The 19,891-nt window shown below is 41.5% G+C and overlaps 1 protein-coding gene across 1 annotated transcript; it reads right to left on the bottom strand.

The window, feature by feature from the left end:
- Positions 1–9,601: 9,601 nt before the first annotated feature.
- LOC121270782 (neurofilament medium polypeptide-like) lies at positions 9,602–19,508 on the bottom strand. Its single transcript, XM_041176222.1, has 3 exons — positions 18,330–19,508; positions 18,117–18,241; positions 9,602–11,015 (listed from the first exon to the last, which is right to left on the bottom strand). Exons 1-3 carry the CDS (start codon positions 19,506–19,508, stop codon positions 9,602–9,604), a joined length of 2,718 nt encoding a protein of 905 aa, XP_041032156.1.
- Positions 19,509–19,891: the final 383 nt, after the last annotated feature.

The following is a 19,891-nucleotide window of genomic DNA, read 5'->3' as shown; positions in this document are numbered from 1 at the left end:
CCCCAACAGGAAGTGCTATGGGGAGGGCGGGGGGAGGGGGTGGGGTGGGGGGTGGGGGGGGGGGTGTGAAGGGGGGTGGATTCCCTATCTGTCAAAACGCTTCTCTCTGAGGCAAAGTCCTGTCTCTGGGAGCATACTGACAGTGGTAAAAACTTTAAAAATGGAAACATTAAAAAATTATTACCATGTTCCCCTCATGTGACAATGTCACACAAGATGGGACATTAATAAAGAACACATAAACTTTATTATATTTGTACAAAATGGACATGAAACTTCATCCCACCAGCGGATGAAGTTTCATTAATAATCAGAAGCCCGCTGGGACTCCTGGCCTGCCCCCCAGCCTTAAGGTTGGTTGGGCAGATCTTTAATTACTTTAACCAGCCTGTCAATGTCCTCAATTGGCCATTGACAGGTCGGCGGGCAGGCAGCTGATTTCTCTGTCTGCCCGCCTTCCTGAAAATTTAAATGGCCCGGGATGAAGTCGGGGATTCCTCCCGACATCATCTCACATCATTTTCCCCTCGGCGACCGAGCTCCGCCCCCAAATCGCCGAGGGGAAAATCCTGGCCAACCTCCTGTCCATGCTAATACGTTACCCTCTACACCATGAGCTTTTACTTTCCACAATAACATTTCATGTGATACCTTATTAAATGCCTCCTGGGAATCCAAGTACCATACGTCTACAGGCTCCCCTTTATCCACAGCTCACGTTACTTACTCAAAGAATAAATTGCAGGGGTCAGAATGGATGAGGGGCAGGAGGCCGTTTGAAGTGAGGAAAATTACTGTAGCAAGGGGCAATGGGAATACATGGAGCTGTTAGGATTCAGGCCAAACCATTTTGAATGAATTGTCGCTTGTGAAACTTGGGAAGCCAATGAGGAGAGTGGTGCCTCGACATGGTAAACAGATGAGTCAAGGTTTTGTAATCAGTGAGGTAGAAACAAGAGCAAAGTCAGTTGATGTTGAAGCGAATATAATGGATTAATCCGGGGAAGGAAGCTGAGCTTGTGGTTGAATAGGCCACCCATCATCAAGTGTCCCTGGATCGAGTATAAGGTGGCAGTAGGAAAAACTGATGGAGACATGGCTGAGGGGAAAGAAATGGCTGGAGGAAGGGAGGTGGCGGTAGGAGCCACAAGGATGGTTTCATTTTTGGCCCCTCCAGATCTTAATGTCACCGGACTGCTGCGAAGTTTAGCAATGGTTTTGTAATAGATATCGGAGGTGGAGAAATAGAACTGGTTGGTGTTGGTAAACGAATGGAGGCAGGTGTAACTTTATTGAAGAAGGATGATGTGTTAATGGAGAAATCAAAGAGGATGAGCAGATACAGTGAGAAAGATTTTCAATCATGCAAAGTCCTGGTTAGGAATTTGATTATTGTAATCTCAATGCTGTTGGTGAAAAGGAAGCTAGTTTGTAGGGAATGGAATAGGAAAGGACAGACTTGAATTGAGACATATGGACTTTGGAGCATTGGAGATTGGGTAATAATTTAAGAAAATGGGCTGCTGAATCAAACCAGAAGTGTGTGCACTCAAGAAAATAGAAGTAAATTGACCATATTCTTTGATTATTGTGTGTATTTTGGGGTCTCCTGTGCAGTTAATCTATTGATCTAGCCATGTTGTGGTGCCCACTGCCCTCTTTTGGGAATTCAGTGGATAATGACCAAATCAGTGATATTCAGACTATTCACAGAGAATGGTTTAGTGATCAATAACATCTCCTGATAGTAGAGATGAAGATGAAGAAGCTGTTGCAGGCTTTTTTGGATAGTGGAGACCATATAAGATGTAGCAGCATTCAGACTATAGTGGTGCAGTTCTCTTAGTAGAGGATGTTGCCAACTTGCCTCTGACATTCAACTCTGTAGCTCAAGGGTGTTGGCTGGCATTGTGGAACTATTTCTGCCTCAGTCTCTCAAGTCTGTGGTTTACGGGCCTTTAGTTATTATCGACTTGGGAAGCTGTGTCTTTTACCTATACACGAGGCAGTAGAGTTAATTTTGGATTTCTCTAGAAAAGAGCTGGCACAAACATAAGGAGCCAAAGGACCTGATGAGCCTTTCTCTAAGTCTGTATGGTTCTCTGATCTATAAACATCAGCAAGCTCAAATCCCATCGGCTTGTTCTCCAGAAACATATGTATAGATTAAAAACTATATTACTGCAGGATATTGAAACTTGTTTTGATGTTTCATGCAACACTTGCCTTTTCTTGCACTGAATTGCTTCAATTTTAATAAGGGAATCATTCTTCTGTAAACTGGCTGCTCCCTCTATATTTTTTAATATAGTCGATTGTCCATCATGCAGCAAAAGCCTGGTCGCTTCAGATCAAATCTCAATAAGTGAGTTGTTATAGTTCTGTCTGAGAGTTCCCTCAGTAGCAGCTCAGCAGGATATTAAAGATAGTCCCAAGGTTTGGCTGCATTACAAATTAATGCATTTTGCTGTATGTTTAAGTGAAAGATTTACATCACCCCATGACTGAATTTCTAATTGGCAAACAATAAATGTGTGTTTTTTTCAACTGAAAATATTAGGAGTTATTTTACAGTAACTGTTAGAAAGATAGGGATCTGCAAAGGACCAGTTAAACATCATTAAGAGAGTAGAAAAAATGTTTAAAATCCACTCACTGCAGGTCTTGAGCACAAAAATCTAGGCTCTCCTTCTAGTTCTAAGGAGGTGCTGTATTGTCAGAGGTGCTGTCTTTTGGATGAAAAGTTAAACCGAGGCACCATCTGCCTGCTCTGGTGGATGGAAAAGATCCTGTGGCACTACTTTGAAGAAAAGCAGGGGAGTCCTGGCCAATATTTATCATTCAATCAATATCACAAAAATAGATTACCTGGTCATTATCACATTGCTGTTTGAGGGAGTTTGCTGTGCACAAATTGGGGACTGGATTTCTTACATTACATCAGTGATTACTCTTCAAAAGCACTTAAATGGAGGTAAAACATTTTGAGACATCCAATGGTCATGAAGAATAAATGCAAGTTTTATTTTTCTTTCCCTCGTTCACTACTGTCTTGCAGGGAAGGAAACCTGTGAACCTTAGCCAATCTGGTTTATATATGGCCTATATTTGACACCAGACCCGCACCAGTGTGGTTGACTCTTAACTGCTCTCTGAAGTGGCATACCAAGCCACTCAGATGTACCAAATGGCCTGGTGGCGAAGACGCACCACAATCTCCTCAGGGAAGCTAAGGATGGGCAATCGTTGCTAAGCAATGCTCACCTCTCGAGAATGAAAATAGCAAGTTTTGGTGTGCATTTGTCAGTATGTATGATTATTGTAGGGTGGCCGAGTTGCACTATTAATGATTGAGTTGATCTGCAGACACTTCTTGGGTGGGAACATTGGGGAGAACCTTCAGTTAGCGTACGGGAGGTGTAAAACGACGTGGGGTGATATTAGGCATGTGTCCCAATGTCTCTGCGCGTCATTTAGATTTTCAGTTCGGTGGGCACATAGCTGAGTTGGCTGCCTGCCCACTGAGCTGTCAAAGCCCTATTAAGGCCATTTAACTAAGAGTTAAAATAATTAACGGTTAAGGTTGGCGAGCAGGCGAAGATCCCAGGTGGCCTATGCATTTTTCATGTAACCTCATCCACGGGCGGGATGAGGTTTCATGAATGATTTTAAATTTTCTGAATAATTTGTATTGAAATTAATGCACATGTCCCAGCTCTTGTGACAGTTTCACAAGAGGGGACATCTCATAAGAATTTTTTCAAGACTTCATTGAACTGTTAAAACTTGGGTGCCTCGGGGAGATTTCTGTGCTATTTCGCGTGCAAGCGCATGCGCAAAAGAGCGCATTCCCGACTCAGGGATCCCCACCCCCACCCGCACAGGGAGCGCACAGTGCTTCCCGGTGTGCGTCACACTGGGCGGGCCTTAATTGGTGGTGCCGATTGGGTCTGCGCCCATCCGGCCCCACACAACTCCCCCCGATAGGGGGAAAATTCTACCTATTAAGTTTATTTACAATATACTCAGCAGCAACTACACGTGTACTTTCAACTCTAACTCTATCTCCAAATTGCCTGCTAAGGTAGCCTGCGCTACTCTCTTATTCATCACTACAGAGCATGTGATCTTCCTTAACAAGTATTATTCTTAAAGGTACATTACATTGATCATTTGTTTATAAAAAGCAGATGTAATCACAGAGCCAGGTTAAGGGTTAACAATTATTGTGTGTTTATTTGAATTATTAACATGGTCGTCCTGCTGAGGCCATTGCCCCAAAATTAATGAGTTGTGTATGTTGTTGCGTGCGAGTGTGAGTTAGGAATTCGTGCTGATGGGACGAAGAGAGGCTGAGCTAATGTCAAGCAAAAATGTATGTTGTTTGGCAAGCTTGGCTGTGGGAGCTCCTTATATCCATATAAAATTAATAAGGCAGTGGTTTGGCATGGTGTAGTTAGATTCTTAAACTGTCCTTTACATTCTTATTCATTCATTCAGTAAGTACATTGGAGCATTTTGTTTTGGTGGAAGTGGAGATATGCAGTTACATTTTGTTTCCCACCTTTAGGTTATTTTGACGTGTGGGTTGCTGAATTTACGTATCCCTTTAATTTGACCATGCTGAATGTGAACCATTCCTCTGTTTGCTTCGTATTAACATGGTGTATCCTTCCATCTGAGCTCAAATCTCTCTTGGGCCTTCTGTCAGACCAGGCTTCACAAAATCTTTCATTTCGACATTAGCCTGTGAAGCTTGGATCTGAGAAAAGAGATCAGCTGCCTCTCTCTCATAACTTCATGAGAAATATGGTTTCATCCATGAGCGCTTGTGTTTTTCTTTCTAGCTCTAATTGAAGCATATTGGCATTGAATTTGACTTTCTTATAGACCTGAATACTTGCTCCACTGATGTTTTACGTCCCCCTCATATTTTCCTCAGTTCATTGGAGATCTTCTGGAATGAGGAATATAAACAGTGTGAAAGGCACAGAGGGCACAAAATTCTTGAACTACATTCAGGAAAACTTTTTTAGCCAGCACGTAACAAACCCAATGAGAGGGGCCACAATTTTAGATTTATTCTTAGAAAATGAATCTGGGCAAGTGGATGAAGGCTAATTGGGGGACCATTTTGGAGATGCTACAGTTAGAGTTAGCATCATTATGGAAAAGGACAAAGATAGAACAGGAGTAAAAATTCTAAATTGGGGAAGACAAATTTTAAAAAGCTGGGAAGTGACCTGGCGAAAGTGGACTGGATACAGCTACTTGAAGGAAAATCAGTGACAAATCAGTGGGAGACATTCAAAAGCGAGATTCTATGGGCACAGTGTAGGTGTGTCCCCACAAAGAAAAAGGGTGGTACTGTCAAATCTCGAGCCCCTGGATATCCAGAAGCATACAGGATAAGATGGTTCTATTGAATAATAAAAGATCATCTTCTAGAATGAGGGGGGAACAACGGAAGGTTATTGACCTGAAACATTTACTCTGTTTCTCTCTCCACAGATAATGCCTGACCTGCTGAGTATTTGCAGCATTTTCTCTTTTTATTTCAGATTTCCAGCATGTGCAGTGTTTTGATTTAGTTCCTCCAATTCAAGTAGATTTGTGTTTCTTGGTTAATAAGACTTTCATATAAAGCCATGTAGGTTTGCCATTTCTGAATGTAATATGCAAGATGAGCAGGGGAACTGTACTTTTGTCATCTCTTACTGCCTTCTGTTTTCAGGTTCTTGTGTAGTTGTTGAAGTGGATGAATCTTCTCAAGATAATGAGCAAATCTGCCATTAAACCACTGTATTAATTCCTTCTCACTTACACCATGCACACTGCAATCACTTCTGAGGATATTGGAGTGATAAGAGCAAAAACTTCCAAAGTATTTGTATCTGGGGTGTTGTACAGGTATCTACGAGTGCTGTTACTGAAATAGGGAACCCCAAACATAATCCATCTCTCTGTAGCACTGCCAGTGGGTAAAAGGGGTGTATCTACATTTTATGGAGGGAACATAAATGTTGACACTTCCAGCTGATTTTTTTTTACTTGCTAAGGGGAAATTTCTCATGCTCGTGTTTGTCTGGTTTGCATTTAAATTGGTAATGTAGGCCCCTCCTGGGCATTCTGACATTCCTCTTGTTATCTTGTGTTAGCTCAATCGTATTTGTTTCCTTTTTGATAACTGGTTCATGTGGATAATTTTTGAAAAATGCTTAAGGCATCTCTCCCCGCTCTCACCCAAACACCTGCCCATTCTAGAGTTGGCAATACTGGACTCAGCATTGGCAGAGTGGGACTGCTGGCAGCCACTGGCAAGAGGAAAGATGGTTGTTAATAACATCTGGATTGCATAAAGCGTATCTTTATGTCAATGTAATGCCAGCTAGTAAAATTATAATATCTATCATTAAAATATTGCTGCATGAATACTTCTCTTCTGTCAAAATATTTTCCTCTTTCATACTTAAACCCGTAAAGAGTGAATTTACTGAACCCTTGTTATCGACAGCTGTAAAGCTATAAGGTATCTGTAGGCACCTGTACCTTTGGAGGATTTTTTTATTCATTCACGGAATGTGGGCATCACTAGCTGGGCCAGCATTTATTGCCTAGCCCTAGTTGCCTTTGAGAAGGTGGTGGTGAGCTGCCTTCTTGAACAGCTGCAGTCCATGTAGTGTGGGTACAACCACAGTGCATAGAGAGGGAGTTCCAGGATTTTGACTCAGTGACAGTGAAGGAATGGTGCTATCTAATGGGGGATGAAGACCCTCCAGTGTTAAGATGATGGTGTATCCTAGGATTTATTCTCATTTGACCATGGATTGGAGACTGTTTTCTGCCCTTTGCATAACTGAAACTATGTTTACTTAGGCTTCAATTTTCACATCACTGCAACACCAATTTTGGTGTAAAAAATGACTGAATAATTGTGGCGTGGTATCATAAAGCATCAGATTGTGGCAAAGTAATGAGTGATTACCAAGGAGTTAGTCTCATATTGTTTGAAATTCACAGCAGAGTATAGTTAATATTTTAAAAGACTATGGGAGGTAAGGTACTACCTCATTTCTAAATCACATCAATGTAGTGGATTTGGTGAAAGGAAAATAGAAAAGCAAAGATAAAGAAAAGACCAGAGAAAAAGTTGAAAATTGTTTGCAAAATGATTGAAAGAGAAATAAAAAGCAAAATACTGCAGGAGTTGAAAATCTGAAACAGAACAAGTTGGAAAAACTAAAGGTTAGATAGCATCAATGGAGTGCTCTGATGTAGGTGTATATCCGAATTATTGACTGTTTGATCCCTCCAGAATTATGTGTGACCAGCTGTGGGTTTCCAGCTTTTCCCAGATTTTGGATAACTAATGAAAACCATTGGATAAAATAGTGCTGGAATAGTGGGATTAAGAGGTAATTAATTTCAGAATGAATTGCAAAGATCACGATCATCTGATCTCAGTAACATTACAGCTATTAGTATGATCTGAGGGAAAGGCTGAGAGGATTAAGGCAGATCTGAATGAAATGATTTTCAACTTCCTTTTCAATGATTTGAAATATGACATCCATTAATCACATTAAAATCGAACAGTGTTGCTGTCTAATAGCAACAGTTATAGGCCAGAGATCCAGTCTGTTACAGTCTTAGATATTGATATCCTTAGATTCTGATTGAATCAATTGTTTCTCTACAGGTGGCTGTCAATACTTGCATTACCCACTGGAAATAGTGAATTGTCATTTCAATGGCCCACCTCCCTCAATGGTGAAGTACCATCGTCAGCCACATGTTCGATGATAATTAGGATTGATCCTTACGTAATAGAGAAATTTTGATTGGAAAATATTTGTGAGGCATATATATTTACAAAGAATAGTCAGAACTTACAAAGCTTGTTTTGCTATTAAGGATGGATTCTGCTATGATCTCCAAGTAGAAGATTGTAGCAAAAGATTGGCTTTCATTATATAAGACACATGCATTGTACAACAGGTTTTGATCTGCCAATGTACCCTCCATGTATTTATGTGACAGAGTTGGTTATTGAATATATTTTGCAAGCATATATGTTTGTGCTATATAAGTCCTATGTTTATGAGATATCCATTGTAAAATTTTGTGCCATTTTAAACCATCTTTCAATGATGAAACAGCCTGACCAGGCTTCCATCAGTTTATCTATGGACAAACAATGGTACTTCTTTAGCAATGAGGAGATAGTGGGAATGATTATTGTGCATTTTATTTACTATTGCAAAATGTATCTTTCTGCTGTTGACAAAATCAATTTAACAAATTAAGTAGATGCCCATGTTAGTGTCTCTTACAGTAGTTGTTCCCTTTATTTTCTGTTGTTTGGAAAAGGGCTGCAAGAGAGGTAAGTGGTATCTGCATGTTTTTTTCACTGAGTGTGAAGCACAGAGATTGATTTTATTGCCACACCTGCTTTGGAATCAGAGTGAACATGTGAACAAAAGTGGGTGCACTCACCTTAGCACTTCTGACACCATCAAACTTCAATATCATTTGCTTTCTGTTATGATGGAATGGAACATCGCATTGAGTTGCTCCACTGTCTCCACCTGTACAATTTGGACCTCCTTTAACAGGTGGGTCCTTTCAGCTCAAGAGGACCCTGTTCCTTCTCTCCACCATCTGAAGCATGCCCTCCATGGAATTAGATCTAAATGTCAGCGTTTTCTCCACTAACATTACACACAGTTTGAAAAGGAATCAATATTTGCCCTCCACCCAAAACCTGCTCTTTCACTGTATTACACTCCCTTCAATGTCATGAATAACCCTCCAAGAGCTGCTAGTTCATCTGATTTGCATTTTTCAACCAACTGCCATGTAGACCAACATCTCTGCTCATGAGTTCCACATATGTAAACGGGGTTTATGCTTCCCCCCCTATTTGCCCCACAATTGCAGCTTTGCCCTCAGCCACTACTCCCTGGAATATCTCCCTTAAAATTCTTGCCTTTTTTCTCTTTTTAAGACCTTCTATTAAATCGATCTCCAGTCAAGCTTTTCGTCACCTGTCCTAAATTCTCCTTCTTTTCCTTGACATCTATTTTCTTTACCTTTCTCTGAAGCTACTTGTAATCTTTCGCTAAACTAAGGACACTAATTAAACTCTTGGCTGCTCTTTGACAAATGATATATTTGTTTTCAAAACATATTAATGTCCCATCTAATCAATGAGTAAAAATATTGGATTGAAGTTTCTTTTATTAGCATGTATTTATATACATTGAACCTCAGGAAATTTCAGTTCACACATTTATGCCTGCAGTATTTAATAGTGTAGTTATACATGCAGCAACAAATTAATTTAAATTATTGCCCTGAGAATATCTCATTTTCTATTTTGTAAACAGATACTTTAATTGTGTAATCTCTCAAATTGCTGAAGTCACAGACCTTGTGTCCATTAACATGCATTTCTCATTGTACCATTCAATTTTTATTTTTATTAGACATTTGGCAATAGTTGCAGTTAGCCTTTCTTTTGTTTAATGCTTGCTCTTTATCTTTACCCTTTGACCTCCGCAGCAGAAGCTGGCTGATGTTTACCTTCTTAGCTTTTTGTTTATTTTGGTTCCTTTTCTGTAGTTCCAGTCGAGTCAGACCCATCTCTCACAGTTGATGTTTCTGTTTTTGCAGCAGTTTCTTTTTCAGTCTTTTCTTTTACTCCAGTGACTGTTAGCTCTTCACCCTTTTCTTTTAATTTGGCCACACCTTGTTCCTTATCCTCTACTTTTGGATCAGCAGTCTTTTCCTCTACCGTCCCTCTTGATTTAGCTGCTTCTTTCTCTTCAGCCTCTCCTGACTTAGAAACCTCCTTCTCTTCTTCCTTTTCTTCCTCTGGTTTAGAAACCTCCTTCTCTTCTTCCTTTTCTTCCTCTGGTTTAGAAACCTCCTTCTCTTCTTCCTTTTCCTCCTCTGATTTAGGAACCTCCTTCTCTTCTTCCTTTTCCTCCTCTGATTTAGGAACCGCTTTCTCTTCTTCCTTTTCCTCCTCTGATTTAGGAACCTCTTTCTCTTCTTCCTTTTCCTCATCTGATTTAGGAACCTCCTTCTCTTTATCCTTTTCCTCCTCTGATTTAGGCACCTCCTTCTCTTCTTCCTTTTCCTCATCTGATTTAGGAACCTCTTTCTCTTCTTCCTTTTCCTCCTCAGGTTTAGGAACCTCTTTCTCTTCTTCCTTTTCCTCCTCTGATTTAGGAACCTCTTTCTCTTCATCCTTTTCCTCTTCATCCTTCTTCTGTACAGCCTCTTTCTCTTCAGCCTCTTTTGGTTGGATAGCCTCCTTCTCTCCAGCCTTTTCCTCTTTAGGCTTTTGCTCTTCCACCTCCTCATCATCCTTTTTCTCTTCAGGTTCTTCTGATTTAGGAACCTCCTTCTCTTCAACCTTCTCCTCTTCTGTCTTTTTCTCTTCAACCACTTGTGATTCAGCAGCTTCCTTCTCTTTATCCATCTCCACTTCATCTTTCTCTTCAGCCTTCTCATCCTCAGTCTTCCCCTCTTCCTCCTTCTCCTCTTCAGCCTTTTCCTCTTCAATCTCTTGTGACTCAGCAGCTTCCTTCTTTTCATCCTTCTCCTCTTCAGCCTTCTCCTCTTCGGCCTCCTGTGATTCAGCAGCTTCCTCCTCTTCCTCCTTCTCCTCTTCAGCCTTCTCCTCTTCCTCCTTCTCCTCTTCAGCCTTCTCCTCTTCCTCCTTTTCCTTTTCAACCTCCTGTGATTCAGCAGCTTCCTCCTCTTCCTCCTTCACCTCTTCAGCAGCTCCTTCTTCCTTTTCAGCAGCTTCTAGCTCTGCCATTTCAACTTCCTTTGTTGTTGCACTGATAATTTCTTCTACAAACCTATATTGAGGCATAACCTTTGTAGGGGTAGCTTTTGTCTTAGTTGTCACCGAAGTTGCACTTATTAATGGCTGTGGTTTGTATATATATGGTAGTGAAGTGAAGCCACCAAATCTTGTTTCTTCACCTTCAAGGAGTTTCCTTCAAATAGAAAGTAAATACCATTAGTGCGTCGATAATATATACTATTCATATGTTAATGAAGCAAGGGACGTTAAAAGTTATAAGATCTTTAATCATGAATTAAGTTCGTAATTAAAGTTAAAAATATTAAATTAAGGTGGAATGAATGAGTTACTGTTTTTAATGAACTGGATTATGATTCAGTATTTTCTATTTGATACTGATATCACAGCATGTTAATCTGCGTTCACTTTTGGGATATGGGTTCATAACCATCCCATAGTTGGACTGTAGGCCCCCCTTTCTTGGGATCTAACTTAAATATGACCGGATAAACTCACTAGTGGGATCTTATCAGCCATAGAGAGGTGACTTTAGAGGCCGATGGTTTGGGGGTAAATTTTGAAAGGAGGACGTTGGGTCAGCTCCCCATCACAATCTCACTGCCAAACGACCCTGCTGGCAGTGGAGTCATATTGGCACTGGCTATCCACCTGGCAGCAGTGGGCAGCCAATTAGTGGCAATTAAATGGCTCCTTGGGGGCAGATTGGTGACACTGCCAGAATCCTCCCCCGCTAAGGCTGAAGGCCAGCAGATGGCTGGAAGCAACCTCCCTGCAGCAGACCCAGGGGCCAGCAAGGCCTCCTTTACTTTCCCTGCCACCCCACCCCCCCCACCCCCAGCTCCCGAGCTGAGAATGACAGAGGGCCACAGCTGAGCCTGTATCCCAACCTGTGAAGGGAACCCCCTTGGACATCCATTGTCTGGCCACTGTGGACACACTCTTTCAGAAGCCTTCAGAGAGTGTCTCTACCCTGAGGCAGTATTTTAATTGGTTGCCTCCAGGAAGATTGTGCAGGTGGGGGGGGGCATCAGACACCATGTGGGTTGGGACCCGGATAAGGTCCCAACCCGCGTTCAAAACCAATGCCTGTAAGATTCTGCCCATTGAGTCTGAAACTGAAAGAACCTACTCCAAATATACCTTATTGAAAAGAAGCAACTATCAGTTTGTATATTCTGATTAAACACTTCATTTTTAATTATGATGAATGGTTTTTGTATTCATTGGGATAAAGGAGGTAACTGCTATGGAATGGGCCAATTTTTCCAATTTTGTCACCTCATGTTGGCATCAAGCAACAGCAGTTTAGGTCTGGCCAGAAGCATGGAATAATGGAGTTTCAATCCCTATCCTAAATTGCTATCCTTTTCAATTTACACTTCAACTACACAGTGATTCATTTTGCCTTCTTTATTTTTCCTTCAGAAGAGTGTTTGTTTCTGTGGCTCTCAAACTAGCCATTCTTAAGGTCTCAGTATGAGGGGCATTACAAATTATAAGTGATTTTGTGCTACACACACTTGCACTCATTCAGCATGGAGTGTTTGAAGCTAAGAGAAAGAAGCATTTTCATCCCATGAATCTAGAATGAACATGAGCCGAGTTCCCAGAGGTGACAGGATCGTGTGCTAATTCAATGCATTAACTGGTCCCCTTGAACAATGTTACTGGATGAATACTGCGTTTATAAAGATGACAAACAAAACAGGCTCCATTTCAGAACAAGAATGTTTCACATACAAGTGGCTCTTGTAGCATTGTTACATTGGAAAGTTGGATCAACCAGGGAACGTTTTAATACAAATTAGTAGTCTTTATCTATCCTGTGTTTACCAATGGATTTTCTAATCATGATCATTTGGCTTGTGAACCTATTGTTTTAAGTAGGTTAGATTGAGATCCTGGATTGGGAACTTTGGCTCTGGTTAGTGTAGAAGGTGCATATTGTTTAATTTCACCCTGTCCTTGCTTTAGATTAACAGACAGAAAAATCTGTCAGGCTCCATTCAAGTGTGTAATGTTCCCTGTGAGAATTTCCTCCACATGCTGCAGCCAGGTTATCTTTTCACACAAGGAGCAGTAAGAAGAAAATCTGCTGCGGTGTTCAGATCTGGACCTGATCCTGATGTCAATTGTGACCAAGTATTTTTGTCCGGTGTTGGGTGGGTGGCTGTCCCTTTAAATACAGCCACAACACATCAAAGGAGTTTCAGCATGCTTCAGTTAAAATCAAATCTCACGTCTAAATGAATGCAAATATTGCAAGGACTGATCAAACTGGTTTTCAAACCTTAGGCTGGAGGTGAGAGGCCTAACCAGCATTCAAAAGCACACACTGCAAGATATGCTCAGTCATGTTTGAATGCAGCGTATCAATGATTCAATCCATAGTAGATGGGGAAATACTTCTGTTAGATTGAGCTGTGCAGAAATGCAGAGAGTATCCACTTAGAACTCTTGAGTCACTCCTGAAATGCTGAAAACTATAAGACTAAATGAATCAAGGTGTAGTTAGAGTGTGGATCTAGAAGGACAGTTCGATAGGATAGGGATTGAATCTTATTTTCCTTTTAAGGAGCTAGATAGTATAACTTCTACTATAAATATAGACATGTCATAATGCTGGTGTATGTTCACTAGATGATCTTTGTTCACTATACATATTTGATAATTTAATCATAAAATTAAGTCTAAAGCAGTAATACCTGACTGCTTATTGAACACAAGATAAGATTTCTGTGGAGTCACAGGTTCATTCTTTTATAATATAATCCTTAGCAAGGATTTCAACACCCTAGCTGCATTGCAGCAACTTTCCCTCGTTATTGAGGCTGGTGAAGATGCTGCCAATGCGATAGGGAATTGAGAATCGCCTGTAAGAGGCTTCTAAAGCACAAAAGCTGTAAAGTCTAGAATATTGAAGTCAGCATATATTACAGCCCCCTGGTATACTTTACAACAGGAGCTACTGGGTCGTGATTATAAATCATAGAATAGAACAGCACATACAGAAGTCATTCAACTCATTGTGCCTGCATTGGCTCTTTCGAAGAGCAATCCAGTTAGTTCCCCTCCCCCAGGCTCTTTCTCATATCCTTCCATTTTCTTTCCTTCAAGTATTTATCCAATTCCTTTGGAAGGTTAACATTGAATCTGCGTGGGTGTATTCCAAATCCCAACTATTTGTTACATAAAAAGGTTTTCTTCATGTCACTTCTGGTTCTTTTGCTAATCATCTTGAATCTGTGCTCTCTGATTATCACCATTGGAAATAGTTTCTATTTATTCACTCTAGATAAACCCTTGATGATTTTAATATCTCTAACAATACCACTCTTAGCAGCCTCTGCTCTAAGGAGAACATTCAGTCTATTCATGTTGGCAGCAGGAACCCTACCATGTTTGTTTCTTTATCCCCTACCTCAGCCTACAGGTACTGAGGCCAACTGTGGTTGCCCCATTATTGCCCAACTCTGATTAATGGATTCAACACAAGCCAGGAATCAAGCCGAGCAAAGAGTGGTGTAGAATTCATTGCTGTTTGCTGTGCTTGCAATTCAACTAACAGCAACATCGGAATATAAAAACAGAAAGTGCTGGAGAAACTCAGCAGGTCTGGCAGCATCGGTGGAGAGACGAACAGAGTTAATGTTTCGAGTCCAATATGACTCTTCTTCGTAAGAACTGTTCTTCCTCCTCTTTTTCTGAGGAAGAGTCAAATTGGACTAGAGAAGTTAACTTTATTTCTCTCTCTACAGATGCTGCCAGACTTGCTGGCCAGGATTTCCTTGGCGGCAACCGGGGATGGGGCCTGCTCGCCGACATGTAAAATGGCGCAGGATGACATCGGGCAGAACTCCCGACGTCACCTTGCGTCATTTCAATTTTCAGGTCAGTGGGGGCCGAATCAGCTGTGTGCCTGCCGACCTGTTAACGGCCTATTGAGGCCATTAATAAAACAATTTAGATAATTGACAGGGCTGCCCGTCCAACCTTAAGGTTGGCATGCAGTCTGGGGACCCTGAAGGGCTTCAGAGAAAGCACAAAACCTCATCCACGGGCAAGATGAGGTTTCATGTAGGTTTTTAAAAATTTAATAAAAGTTTAACTATAAGTGATGGACATGTCCCAACTCATGTGACAGTGTCAAATGAGGGAACATGTCAGGGAAATTTTACTTTTCTGTTTTTAGCATTTTTAAATGTGGAGCCGATCTCCCTGAGGCAGCACTTAGCCTCAGGGAGGTGAGTGCGTTTTTTCATGCGCATGCGCAGAAGAGCACCCTCTCGGCTCAGGGAATCCACCCCCACCCGCACAGGGAGCGCATAGCGCTTCCTGGCGGACGTCACGCTGGGCGGGCCTTAATTGGCCTGCCCAGGCAAAATGGTGGCATGTCCCCAATCGGGGGCTCCAATCAGAGGCGGGCCTCCACGCGCCCTCTCTTGAACTTCCCTCCGACAGGGGGAAAATTCTGCCCGCTGTGTTTTTCCAGCACTTTCTATTTTTATTTCAGATCTCCAGCATCTGCAGTATTTTGCTTCTTTTTAAATACCTGAATATAAATGTGTGTGCATTTTTTTTGCTCCAAAAAATATCCTAAAAAAAACCCGAACAATGCTAGATTTTCAATGATGCTTAATTGAAATGATATAGAATCACTTTGTCACCAAGAAATGAAGGAACACAATAGTCTGAATAGGACTAGCATTATTTTTCTGGCTTGAAGGAGAATTGCATTAGAGTCTTCTCGGCAATCTGAAGCAAATTAGACAGATTGCGGAGATATATTTTAATTTAAATAATTCAGCGCTAGTCTTTGCACCCATCTACACGCTGTACTTGCAAAATCAGTGGGACTAGATCAGATTAATTCTCACTGTTCATTTTATTTGAAAACTCTTCCTCTTTGAACCAATAGTCATGACTCAGTTTAAATACATAGCAGTTGTGATTTTGGCTTTCCAAATTCATCATATGAATTGCATAAGGTTAGCAAAAAGCAATAATGATCTGCACATTTCTAACTTAGTGTAAAGTATATGTGCTGTAACAATTCTGTGATTCTGTTTACAGGATGATGTACATAAATATGACAGAGCCATATTATATTTCTGTATTTATAGGCTCACTAAACTAAATTAAATGGAGCTGAACTAAATTGAACTGATGTAAAACTAAACTCTTCTGTACTGCCGACCTTTCCACTCTGCTGCAGCTCTACTGCAGCATTCCAAGAGAAATCATTCTTGCCATGATTCCAACATCATTTGGCAGAGAGTTAATTTATTGATTCCCTGTCAGGATTATATGTATGCTCCATAAAATGCAAAATAAGATGGTGATTGGGAATACTGCAATTTTAACCTTTTCTTGCACTTTTTCTTTGCCTCACTTTGGGAGAAAATAGAATTATTGTCCCCAAAATTCCAAGGGGGTTGTGGGGGGGGTGGGGGGGGGGTGTGGCTGTTGTAGTTGGGGAGGAGATTGTTACTGCTGTAATATTCACTCCCTCCATCACTGGCGCACAGTGCCTGGACTGTGTGCCATCTACAAAATGCACTTCAGCAACTCGCCAAGGCTCCTTTGACAGCAGCTTCCAAACCCACGACCTCTACCGCCTAGAAGGACAGGGTCAGAAGATGCTTTAGAACACCACCACCTGCAGGTTTCCCTCGCACACCATTCTGAACATGGAAATATCATCTCTGGGTCAAAATCCTGGAACTCCCTACCTAACAGCACTGTGAGTGTACTCACACCACATGGACTGCAGTAGCTTAAGAAGGCAGTGCACCATCACCTTCTCAAGGGCAAGTAGGGATGGACAAAAGTGCTGGTCTTGCCAGTGATGGTGACCATCTTGTGAATGAATGAAAGCAAAAATTTCGTGGGAGACTGGTGAAGATCTGGGGGATCCAGGTCTTTGCTGTTTCTGTTAATTTCCCAATTGCTTTCTAATGGGAGAGCCTTCATTCATCCTGTATGGGTGACTAGGGGCAGTGAGTCCTTAGTGTAAGAGTGCCTAGTCCTTCTTGGTTTATTCAGGTCCCCATATAAGGTCCCCATATAATAATGAAGTTCAGTGTCTCCACAAGGACAATTATTTTTTGGTAGATCTCCCCTCTTACCAAGAGATCGAGGAGGTCGTGATGGGTGTTATCGGGGTGATTGGGGGTGGGGGTTGAGTGACTCCAGGTGAGGTGTTAAAATTTTTGGCAATAATGGACAGGCAAGCACATGTGTCCACTGGCCCAAAACAAAATGGCTTCTGTTTGACCTCACAAACTCCATTGGGGGTCAGTGCTGGAGACCATCATTATCTGTCAAGGAATTTGGGGCTAATGTTTTTTAATTTGGAATTGGCACTTTTACAAATAAAATAACTCCATTAAATTATTTGGCATGTTTCAGCCTATGGAGTCAGTGCATGACATGGTCATGATCGAAAAGATTATGATGATGCAAAATTATTTTCACTCAACATGTTCATTTTTGGTATTAAATCAACTCAAATGAACAACTTTCTCCATCATTTATTGAATAATTGCAGTTAATGGCATGGATGTTGTCTGGACTGGAGAATTTGAGTTATGAAGGAAGTTAGGATAGGCTGGGGTTGTTTCCTTTGGAACAGAGAAGGCTAAGGGAAGATTTAATTGAAGTGTATAAAATTTTGAGGGGTCTAGATGGAGTAGATAGGGAGTTCCTATTTCCCTTGATATAGAGGTCCATAACCAGGGCGTATGGATTTAGGGTAGGCAGGAGGAGATTTAGAGGAGATTTGAGGGGAAATTTATCACCCAAAAGGTGGTGTGCGGGCCTGGAACTTGCTGCCTGAAAGGGTGGTAGCGGCAGAAACCATCATCACACTGAAAAAGTATTTGGATATGTACATGAGGTGCTGTGACCTACAAGACTATAGACTAAGAACTGGATAGTGGGATTAGGCTGGATGGCTACCTGTCAGCTGGTGTGGATATGATGGACTGAATGACCTCCATGTTGTAAATTTCTATGATTTCTGTGATTCTAGGAGATGTGATTATAATCAAAGCTTTAGTAACTCTCTTCTCACAATCCTATTCAGGAGCATTCCATAACTACATTAAACAACAACTTACTGCAGCACAACATTTAATCCCTTTGCTCATGCTGTCAGGCTCTTTGCATATATTACAGTTCCCTTGCATTCATTTCAACTTATTGATAATTTATTACATTGCAAATATTCAGCCATTCTGCAGTCTGAAGTTAAACAGTTAACTGACCCTACCTGTAGGAGGCAATCTCCACATCTAGAGCCATTTTGACATTCAGTAGATCATGATACTCCCGCAGGTGAAGTGTCATTTCCTGTTTCGTACTTTTCAGCTCGGCCTCCAATTGCTGAATGGCATCCTGTAAAACAAACAGCAAATTATTTTTTCTTAATGGAGCAAATGGAATTGAATCAAACAGTTTCATATGACAGTATAGGAACTCCTACCTGGTATTGAATTAATTCCGAATGGTTTCTGTTTTCAATCTCATTCAGCTGTTTCTCCAAAGACTCCTTCCTTCCTCTTACTGTCTCCAGCTCGAGACTCTTGCACTGTAGTTGTCGATTGTACTCACTGATCTCTTGCCTTGTGCTCTGTAGAGCTTCTCTGTTTGTTGCTGCTGCATTGTTGAGTTTGGCCACTCTGGATGTGAACCATTCCTCTGCTTGCTGCATGTTAACATTGGTGTATCCCTCCATCTGAGCTCGAATCTCTCTCAGGGCTCCCGTCAGATCAGGCTTCATGAAATCTTTCATTTCGACGCCAACCTGTGAAGCCTGGATCTGAGAGAACAGATCAGCCACCTCTTCCTCGTGATTATTCTTCAGGAACATGATTTCATCAATGAGAGATTGTGCTTTCCTTTCTAGGTCTAATTTAATCAAATTTGTATTCTCTCTGTCTTTCTTACAGGCCTGGATACTTGCTTCAGTGTCATGTACAGTTTGTCTTTCTTCCTCATATTTTCTCTTCAAACGTTGGAGATCTTCCTCCAAGTGATCGCGGTCCAAGTAAATTTGCATCTTCTGCCTTTCAGTTTCTTGGATGAGGTTTCGTAGCTCTGCCATTTCTGGTTCATAGATGTTTGCAAGGCCAGACTGGGCAGTTTGCCTTTCCCTCAGGTCCGTGATTTCAACCTCCAGCCCCTTGTTCTGTTGCTCCAGCTGCCTGACCTTGTCAATGAAGCCAGCAAAGCGGTCATTGAGACCCTGCATCAACTCTTTCTCGTTCACCCCCACCACTTTGTATTCTCCGTTGACGACACCGGACTGATAGAACTGCATGCTTTCTGATGATCTGGGAGCTTGTGAGCTGTACCCTCGACTCACAGACAGGCTACTGTGCTTGAGGGATGAAGGAGTTCCTCTGGTCCAGCTCTGGCTGCGGGAGCCCATGAAGGATTCCGAGTGCAGCTTTCTTGTTGGAAAGGCATCAAGAATATCCCAGCTGTAACTCATCTTGCTGCCGCAGGGCTGACTGTAACAATGCGGAGCATCTTCTTTCACTGAACCTTTTATTGAGAAACCTGCTGCTGACGCTGCTGATTTGATTCTTTTACGACTTAAGGGAAAATTTGTGATGCTTGCATTCCTTTTCTGTTTTGCATTTAAAATGGCAATGCACATTTTATATGGGCTGTCTGTAAAATTGTTTCTCTCTAGTGTAATACCAGCTGAAAGAATCAAACGATATCCTTTATTTGGAAAAGAGTTCAGGTTGTAACTTCTATAAAAAGAGTTTATTTAAACTAGAGTTTCTCCATCACCACTCCTCAATATGTTTACTCACTGAAGCTAACCTGTTGGTGAATCACACTGTAAATTAACCTGCATGATGCCAGAATGAAGGAAGCCTTGCGCTGCAGTGGCAACATCCCTACCTCTAGTCTAGAAACTCCGGGTTCAAGTTGAACTCTGGGACTTGGTGACCATAGAAGGTGCGTCCATAATGTGGCCAAGCAGTTGGGTTATCAGCCTATAAATCCTTCCAATATGCCTGATGGCAGGTG

This window comes from Carcharodon carcharias, chromosome 28 (assembly GCF_017639515.1).
Source record: "Carcharodon carcharias isolate sCarCar2 chromosome 28, sCarCar2.pri, whole genome shotgun sequence".
Classification (NCBI taxonomy): domain Eukaryota; kingdom Metazoa; phylum Chordata; class Chondrichthyes; order Lamniformes; family Lamnidae; genus Carcharodon; species Carcharodon carcharias.
This window is presented reverse-complemented; position numbering and strand designations above follow the sequence as displayed.

Bases quoted from the DNA above. Each gene is read 5' to 3' on its own strand.
- LOC121270782 (XM_041176222.1), bottom strand. From the start codon at position 19,508: ATGTGCATTGCCATTTTAAATGCAAAACAGAAAAGGAATGCAAGCATC. The intron at 18,242-18,329 runs GTAGGAGTTCCT...TTTGTTTTACAG, and splicing joins CGGAATTAATTCAATACCAG to GATGCCATTCAGCAATTGGA. The intron at 11,016-18,116 runs GTAGGGTCAGTT...TTCTATTTGAAG, and splicing joins GTGGAGATTGCCTCCTACAG to GAAACTCCTTGAAGGTGAAG.